This window comes from Leptinotarsa decemlineata, unplaced genomic scaffold, assembly GCF_025532065.1.
Source record: "Leptinotarsa decemlineata unplaced genomic scaffold, Ldec_3_MD MMD2_tig00000505_RagTag_RagTag, whole genome shotgun sequence".
NCBI lineage: Eukaryota > Metazoa > Arthropoda > Insecta > Coleoptera > Chrysomelidae > Leptinotarsa > Leptinotarsa decemlineata.
In genome coordinates this window covers 5,179,391-5,189,424 of record NW_027412549.1, presented here as the reverse complement: position 1 = coordinate 5,189,424, position 10,034 = coordinate 5,179,391, and the positions used below count along the sequence as shown (strand labels likewise).

Here is a 10,034-nt window from a genome sequence, read left to right as displayed (position 1 = left end):
CGTTCCATAGAAAACCATACCTGAAATGTATAAGAATAAATGTATGCTCCCTGACTAACTGCTTTGACCAGTACTTACGCGTTCTCCTATTGCCAATCGACATTGGAGATCCGAAATTCCTCGCTAGGTTGAAATAGTTGTTATTGTTTGTTTCTCAGTTTTCTTCACCTATCATTTTTTTCAGCCGTTGTCTGCCTTATTCCCTATACCTTTCCGAGAATATTTCTTGCATAGATTGTTATTCATCACTTCCAGAAGGTTTACTGACATATTAGAGCCATATCGCCTGAAAAACAATATTAGTTAGCTCTGGTTACTGAATACTGTTTGATATTTTCGGTAAATATTCTGCATAATATGAATGCTCTAATATTTGTACTGAAAGGGAAGGATGTGGCGACTTACCTTATATGTTTCTATTCCATCGCATGAATAAGGATTGGTAAATAGTTGAAAATAGGTTGGAACAATATATTTTGTAAATATTCGTAAACAAGGTTAAAAGACAGCTGTTGGTTGACATCTGCCGAACTTTCGTAGTGTCGTTCCGTCGACTTACACCGAACTAGTTCTACAGTTGTTCACGGGTGAGGGATTGATCGGTTACTCAAGTTGTCAAGGGTTGTTTTAGGGTTGCATTGCTTTGAGAAGGAGTTTTGATGGGTCATGGACTTGTTGATGATGTATCAAGTGGCTGTGGAGGAATTGTTAGATTTATGATGTTGTGCACAGCGCCCCCTTGGTGCTTGTAGTGTAGATTGGATGCACTGTGGCAACAACTGGTTAGCTGTCAGATGTGGCATTCTCTTAGTATTTGGAAGTTAGCCTTCGGTGAGCTTGGTTCGGAGTTCAAAGGGTACCATCAGACTGATTGTAGGATATATTTGGTTGTATTTGTGCCATCCTTCACGGGGATTATTTCTACAAGTCAGGATTGTATAGTGGAAGACTGATTGGTCATTTTGGTGTGGATATTTGCAGTCGGAAACTTAAGCTCTTTTGAGGATTTGTGGTGGATACCGAACTCGTGCCAGGTGGAAGGATTTCCGAAATTAGGTATGTCTGAATCACTGTCGCATCTCTCATGTGATCTTAGCTATGATATCACTTCTTCAATTCTACAACCTTCGTTTCTCGTCTCTAGATTCATAAGAAACAGAAGGCCCTCAGTCACTCATCAAGTCCCAGCAGGACTTCCGTGCAGAACACCGCACACGAAGAATCGTATAGAAAACCCCTTGGCCAGGGTAAGAATTTTACCATTAAATGTGTTTTTGATGAGTTTAGTAATTTCTGATTCCATCGTTATATCTCAAATGAATATTAGTATTGAAGAGAGGTTTCAACACTCATTCAATTTTCTTGATTTTTACGGATCATATGGTTATACAGGGCACCCAAAAATATACTCTTGTTATCTTGCTACTTTGCTTGATGAAAATATACCAGGGGTATTGATTAGTCAAATAGTCCTATTGAATGGGGGTTGAATCTCACCTTGTTTCATCTGATTCTGATTGAGAATTTTCTTCCGTAGGGTTTTTCTTCCTGCTTTTTCTTCCTGCTTTTCTTCCTGTTTTTTTTTGTCTTCGTCAAGGGTTCCTGTTTTCCTTTATTTTCTTTCTGGATCTTATTTGGTGATCCATTACTGGTCCAGCTTGTCGTGCCCTACAGGGTGATCTATCTTGGTGGTGCTACAGGGTGATCCATCTCCGCCGTACTACAGGGTGATCCATCTCAGCAGTACTACAGGGTGATCCACTTCCGCCATACTACAGGGTAGCCTAACACCATATACCGGGTGGCCCAAAAGGAGCACGCAAGTTATAATTGATTTATTTGAAAATTTGTGCAATACTGAGATATTTAAATAATTGTTTGCCCTTATGTTTATTGATACCTGTTGATATAGTGTTGTTTATCGTTTATTGATTAAGAGTTTGTTTATTGATACCTGATTGACATAGATATTTGTGAAACGGAAATTGAGGTATATTCTTCCTTTCGCGATTGCTGATTGACACCGATGCGCCTACGCCTGAGCTCACGCGACGCAAACGAGTTTGTCTTACCATCCGATACTAGTATTTACGATTTCACCTACTCAATTTTCGTGGTAGTTTTACTCGACGTATTGTAGTTTTTTGAGCGTCGTTACTACCGTAATTTATGGCTGATTGAATTTGTGGTTAGATACACCGCGCTCTTGTATGGACATTTGAACATCGCGTAGTAGTGTGAATATTGCATTGTTGTCTTAGAAGCGTTGTTGGTTAATCCATGTAAGTTAGGATTACTGAATAAATCATATTGGGGATTTTTATCTTTTATTTCCAATATTAATTGGTAAGTTATTGATATTGTGAGTTACTTAGGGTATCTGGAGGATTAAATTTACCTGGCGCCCATTAAGATCTATTTGAAATTTGCTAAGTTGTTTAACCCACTCCCGTCTCCACTGTTTAGCTTAGCCGCGGATACCCATCTGTCTTATTTGTTACCGACAGATGATTTAGTCCCCTCTTGTGGTTTGTGAGGTGACAATTATATTAATTATCATTCTGTTTGTAGCTCTCGTAAGAGACAGTCGTCTCTAGTTTGTAAAATAAATTCTTTTTAAAAAGTTATTTTCTCGTTCCAATCATTTAATTCGCTCACTCATTTCTCTCTGTAACTCCGTACTGGTGAGTCCTGTGAATCTAAAATTTAGTATATAGGTGCTTCTTAGACCTAAGATGCGCAATAAGATAGGATTTTCAAATTTTTTATTGATCTTTTCTGGGTATTTCTTACCTTCCGCAATCTGAAAAATATAAATATTATAATGGAGAACTTTATACAATAGATTTAAATGTGCGAGGTGGTCACGCATCTATCATTGTTTGAGTTACTTTGATGGACAAAGTTGAGTATCTAAAAGTCTAAAAATGAAGTATTATATTGTATGGCGGCAACACTGTACACTGGACGTCACGCCGCCATATCAGAGTAAAATTGGAGGGGCTGGTTTTCCGAGACTATCTGAAACAATAAGACGAATTGGAAATAGGTATGATGTTAGAACTACTTTGAAAACAAAAAATACACTGAGATCTATACTCACACATACAAAACCCAACAATACTGAAGAAAAAACAAAAAATTGATTGTATATATGAAATACCTTGTTCTTGTGGTAAAAGTTACATTGGTGAAACCTCGAGACCATTGAAAGTGCGTGAGAATGAACATCGAGATTACATAAAAAATAGACAATTGACGGGATCTAAATTGTCAGAACACATTTTGAAATCAGACGGTGAACATCGAGTGGAATGGAATAGGAATGATCACCAATGAGCCTCACTCTAAGAGACGTAAGATTACAGAAAATGAAAGAATAGTATGGAACATACTAAAATATATATATATATATATATATATATATATATACATATATAAATATATACACACAGATACATACCTACATGATATCATAATGAACCCACATCAGAGACCACCAATTTTATACATATATACATACATATAAACATATACACACACATACATATACATACACATTTATAATGTTCAATTTGTCACATATTCTTTCAATTTTGTTTTAAATAATTTTATGGACGAAGATTCTTTGATTTCACGAGGAAGTAGATTGAATTCAACAATACCTTTGAAAAAGACAGATTTCATCGAACAAGCTTTAGAGGTTGATTTTACATAGAAATTCATATTACTTGCAGTTCGTGTTGCTCGATCATGAATATTGTTCACAGGAATCAATTGACACTGTAAATAATTGGGCAGTAAATTATTTATCATTTTGAAAATGAAAGTAATTGTTTGAATATAATGATTTTGTTTAACATTAAGCCAGTTGAGGATATCTAACATCGATTTTATATTGCAACCAAGGATAATACGCATTGCTTTATTTTGTAGAATTTGCAGTCTGTCATAATTAGATATGTTCGTGTAAATTATAGAACTGCAATAGTTGAAATGAGGCAATATCATAGTATTGTACACTGTTATCCGACTAGACTGAGATAAAGATGCAGTTATACGTCTCATGAATCCAATTTTTTACCTATTTTTTTCGTAATATAGTCAATATGTTTATCAAATTTTAGTTGGGTATCAATTACGAATCCCAAATATCTCATTTCCTGAACCCGTTCAATCCGCTGATGATTTATTTTGATATCTAATTCCATACTTGAAATTTTTGATACAGAAAATTATTGCCAATAAACATATATTCACTTTCAGTTTCATTAACTTTCAGTTTATTGATTTTAAATTTATAAAAAAGTTGATCTATTTCATCATTCAATGTGTTCATAAGATCAGCGAAATCACTGCTATTGAAGTATATCAAGGTATCATCAGCGAAAAGATGAAATTTACATTTCGTCGGAACAGAACCCAAATCATTTACATATAACAATAATACAAGAGAACCTAAAACACTTCATTGTGGCACACCATAGTTGTTGAGGTGGCACTCTGACTCTATGTTTGCTATTTTAGTTTTATCATATCTATTGCCCAGGTAACTCGTTATCCACTGTATTACTGAACCCGAAAATCCATATTTTTTTAATTTCAATATTAATATTTCGCGATCGATTGTTTCTAATGTCCTTTTCATATCAGTGAAAACTGCACATATTCCAACTCCAGGTTTATCCAAAGCACTCTTCATGTCTGATATAATAGGTTGAAGTATTGATTCGCACGAATGAGATTTACGAAATCCTGATTGGTACGAACAGATAATGTTATTTACATCAATATATTCCATCATTTGATTTAGTACCGCCATTCCTAAGATTTTGTCACAAAACGGTAACATATTTACTGGTATTAATTGTTCAGCTAAGTTAGTGTTCAGAATTTTTGGTATTGGAACTATTGTTGAAGTTTTGAAACATTGAGGTACTTTTCCCTTTGATAAACTCAAATTAATTAAAGTCAGTAGTGGATAACCAATAATATGAAATACATTTTTGATAACTTCGAGACCAACTTCATCAGTACTATATTTGCTCTTTGTGATTTTATTATATCATATAAGTTTTGTAGAGACAAAGGGGTGAATTCAGACATGTTTGACAAATGGTTTGGCACTGTATCGAGTATTTCATCTTTTTCTGCATTTTCTGGACTAATACTAGTTATTATATCTTGAATACTATTTATAAAATACTGGTTCAGTACATTTGTGATTGTTATTTGATCACTATAAATTATCCCTTGGCAGTTTAGACTGGAAATTGAACTTCCTACATTTTTTCTGCCTAAAAGTTCTTTCAGGTGCATTCACATTAACCTAGGATTACCTTTATTCCCATCAATTTGTTGTTCAAAGAAATATTTTTTTGACTCTCTCATTGTTTTGACATTATTTCTAGCCTGTTTATAGAGAATCCAATCTCCTTCCTCATTAGTTAAGACACATTTTTTATATGCTTTATTCCTTTCACCAGTAGCTGATCTACATGCATCATTAAACCATTGTTTATGATTTGTCTTCATTTTTTTTGAGGTCATGGGTGCAATCATATCAATAGAGGAAATAATATTATGTACAAAAATGTCTGAAAGAACATCAACGTCACTATATGTATAACCCTAGTCTTTTTCCACAAGTAAATTTGTTAGTTCGTCATAATTTATTTTACCACGGAGCTTTCTAATTTGAGACAAGTCCGATTCTTCCGTACTTTCAATATGTAGGATTCTATGTTCGCTTATTATATAATCTTTTTCAGTATAAGGTGCCATGTTGTAGTCATTACTAAAAACTAGATCGATAACTGAACTGGAGTCCTTATATATCCTTGTATATTCCGTAATCAACTGTTTCAAACCGTTATTTTCGATTGAATCTTTTAGTTTTTTTATAGATTGAATTTTTATCATACTGTATATTGAAATCTCCAGTAATGACTACAATATGACTACCGTTAAGTTCAATAAATTCTTCCAACCAACTCGAAAAGTGTTGGAAGAAAACTGACATATTGTCACTTGGCGATCTGTACAGCACAGCAATACTATAAGTTGAATGATGGAAATAAATATCTCCTGATAAAATCCAAAAATTCATATCAACAGCGAAGGACTTAATGTTTGTGAATTTCAACGAATCTTTCACAAACATTTGAGCACCCCCTGTATGTCTACTACTCGAGTTACACCGAGCCATTTTATTCCCCCTGTATATATAATTCATCATTATTGATTTCTTAGTCACACATGTTTCTGCTAAACACATCACTGAAGGGTTGTATCTCATTATACAGTCCAATAGATCATCTTTATGTTTACAAAAACTAGATATATTCATACAGGACAAAAATAGCTCCCTGTTACTCGGCAGTCATTTAGTGATAATATCATAATCAATTTTTCTCTGTATGGATTGAACAATTCTTTGATAGCATTTACAATTTTTGTCAGTGGCGGCGTGATCTTCCTGAAGGTTCAGGTTGAGTTTATTATTGTTTGTTCGAATACAATTTATACATTTTTTAATGGCACTATTACAGTTGGCACTTTTATGATTACCTGCGCAAATAATACATGCAGTATTTTCCTTGCAGTTTTTAACCTCATGATTGAAACCACTACAGTTGAAACAACGCTTAACACCAAAATATTCATATATTTTGCAAATATTCCTTCCTACGTATTGGGGTATTTTATTTTGCTGAATGATTTTGGCTAGTAGATTTTCAGGTTCTGATATCGGAGAGCACCTTGTATTATATCGAATGTTTCAATTGTCAATCAACAACAAAGACATAATTTCATATTTCAAAACTCCTTTGACTTCTGTCGAAGAAGTAAAGAAATAAATGCCAATATATTAGAATATATTAGAAATTTTTTGTCGATTTCTGAAGACGGAGGCAGATTTTGGCCTCCGAAACGTTAAGATGAGTATTGTATTATTTCTTAACAATTGTTTTGATAGGCAAAATTGTTGAATACGACAAGTTACTGATAAATAGAAGATTTTTCTTTGTGAAAAATACTTTGATTTTTACGCAGTAACTTATCGGGGTAAACTAAAATATTTGCCCTTCTACACTTCTATTAAGTTCTCCATTATAATTTTTACATTTTTCAGATTGTGGAAGATAACAAATACCCAGAAAAGGTCGATGAAAAACTGATTTTCCTCCACAAAAAATGACTTTCGTTGGATTTTCAAATATTCCAACTTTTGAACGCGCCCTCGTAGTGGTAAAAGGGGCGCATTTACATATGAAAATTACCTTCTCATCACTGTTTTCCGTACCGTTTTTCGGAGGCTGAACTTTTGTAGGTTCGTTTTATATCGTAGATGAGCAATAAGAAAGGTTTTTTAAATATTCCAACTGGGCCGCCAGCCCCGGGGGAAAAGAATCGTCCATAAAACAAAATTATCTTTCGATCACTGTTTTTATATTCATTATCAGCATTGCGCCTGTGCGGAGCTGGGGTAGGTTGCTACTAACAAATATGAAAGACTTGAGGAACAGGATTGTTCATGCTTTCTCAACAATTTAGCAAAAGTCATTGTTGAAGGCGATAAATAATGGAAGAACACGTCCGAAAATGTTCAGAAATGGAAGGATGTCAACTCGAACACTTACTGCGTGACTATATTTGTCATGTATTTGAAATATTCGAATTTTCGTAGTGATTGTATTTGGATATTTTCATTGGCATTATTTGATTTTTATCTTATCAAAATGAATGTGGGCGATACAAACACTGGAAAAAATACAGGTCTGTTTTTGAAATTTTTGAAAACTCAACGATGGAGGTGACCCAAGTCAGATGACACCCCGTATAGTATATATACTGTTACGAACATATGTTGATACCCGACATCAAGTGTAAATGCACAGTGTGGTTACAAGTTTCAACTTTTGAGGGTTGTTTTTCGTAGGGGAGTGACGGCTGGTTAACGTAAAAACATATTTCAACAGATTTTTTCAATTTTATTGCATATGAAAACATACTAAAATCGTACTGAATTTCAATAACAGTTAGAATATTAACAGAACAGAATATTAAATTAAGTAAAATGGTCGAATAGAGAAAAAATTGTACAGTCAAAAATTAGTACAGATTCAATGAAAGTAGGTATGTATAATTCATTGTACATAATTTGTAAAAATAATGTTATTGACGATCAATGAATTTAGAGGTAACCACAGTTGGTATCATCATTGAACAATCTTTCAGTTAAAAGAAATATTTCTATGCGTACTACTGGAATAATCACTGCTGACCGAAAATCCTGATAATTTCATTATAAACAAACTTTGGGGCGTCTTTACCATACAAAAAATCAAGATGCCCCCACAACCTATCCGTTATTAACAATTTCTCTTGGCGATTAGGAAGTTCTTTGAAAAGTTTCTCAATATCTTCAGTTGCATACAGCATATCATTCTCAGAATATATAATATACACCGGCGCTGTGATTTTCTTCAGATCGTAATTCGGTGGTGAAGTTTGGCCATACTTTTTCATGTTTCCAGATGTCCCGTAGTCATACTGGCAAAATTTTTTCGATCTTATTTCCTGAATGAAATGCATAAATACTTTCGTTCCAGTTCCTGCTGGCATGTGATCTAAAGGTACTCGGTTGAAATTCATCTGTTTCGGACTGAAGCCAACAAGCATGTAGAGAATATTCTGACAGAGAACATTTCCTATTATTGAGCGACACACTTCTTTAGCTATTGCTACTAAATCTCCACGATTTGGAAGAAGTTCATGAACTCCGGCTCGTCTGAATAATTCACTGAAAAGTTTTTCTGAAGCTGCCAAAACACGTAAGATAGGGCTTTTCAAGTGGCTAAGGTAAACAATTGGGGCCAAACTGATGTGAGTTTTTATTTTTTTGTTATACTCCGGTTTCATTGAAGCCATCACATAGAATACTGTCGACCCCTGTGAATGCCCGACGTAGTAAACGCCGTCAGTTCCTGTTTTCTCCAAAATGTGATCTATTATCGATGGAATATCAAAGACACCCATTTCATGCCATGTGTAATGCCAGAACTCTACATCGGTGTCAGGATTGAGGATAGTGTGATTTCGTGAATAAGTGTTACCTCTTGTGTTGCCCAGCCACACATCGTATCCTTCGTCAGCCAGAATAAATCCTAATGAATTTTTGGGTCCGAAATATATCCAGTCAGAGGAAGAACCGGAAGCACCGTGTTGAAGATAAGCAACTTTTCCGTTTTTTCTACCAGATTTTGCATGAGGTATTCTATGAATGTTCAAAATATACCCGTCTGGTGTTGTGACGTAAACATTTTCTACTGGATAATTTTCATTTTCAATCATGTCTATCGTGGACTTCCACCGAACTTTAGAAGGCGAGTGCTCGGTGCCACTGGAATCTGATTTACTTTTTCCACTAACAAATCGTGACATCACAATAGATAGAAGACCTATTGAAACTAAGTTGACGCTCTGCATTTTGATTCGACTGTAAGATAACAGAGGTAATGATTCCATAGAACTCTTGTCATACCAATTTATATTAGGTACCGATAGGATAAATTACAATAATTGGCATGCAACCAAAGTTCAAAAATTAATGTACTTCTCTATTTCAAACGTGTAAGTTGAATAATTTTTTAATTAGCTCAATACAGGGTTATTCGAATACGTGTCTACGTATAATATAATTTGTCCAAAGGGTGTCGTTTGGCTTAGAGCACCTTCAACTTTTCAATTTTAAGTATGAACATTTATTTTCATAGCAATTTCTAATTGATTGACTTGATAGCCTAGAAATGATTTTGCAATATTCTCGACAGTTTCAGTAATTTGATCATTATCAAATAAACTACTGTTTTTCCATTATGGCCCTCAGAATCGCTTCAATAGAAAGAATTCTCACTCTCCATGATGAATTCGTGAATAAACTTCATTACTGTCCGAAAGAGAATGGTAACAAATTTAAACATTTGCTGAAATGAACTGAAGTGGGTTCAGAATACAGTTTTTCTTAAAAT

The 10,034-nt window shown here is 34.4% G+C and overlaps 1 protein-coding gene across 1 annotated transcript; it reads right to left on the bottom strand.

Moving 5' to 3' along the window:
• Positions 1-7,157: 7,157 nt before the first annotated feature.
• On the bottom strand, positions 7,158-9,572 carry LOC111513824 (lipase 3-like). Its single transcript, XM_023170045.2, has one exon. It carries the CDS (start codon positions 9,529-9,531, stop codon positions 8,278-8,280), a length of 1,254 nt encoding a protein of 417 aa, XP_023025813.2. The 5' UTR covers positions 9,532-9,572; the 3' UTR covers positions 7,158-8,277.
• Positions 9,573-10,034: the final 462 nt, after the last annotated feature.

What these genes read in the sequence shown, in the direction of transcription:
- LOC111513824 (XM_023170045.2), bottom strand. Translation starts at nt 9,531, where the DNA reads ATGGAATCATTACCTCTGTTATCTTACAGTCGAATCAAAATGCAGAGC.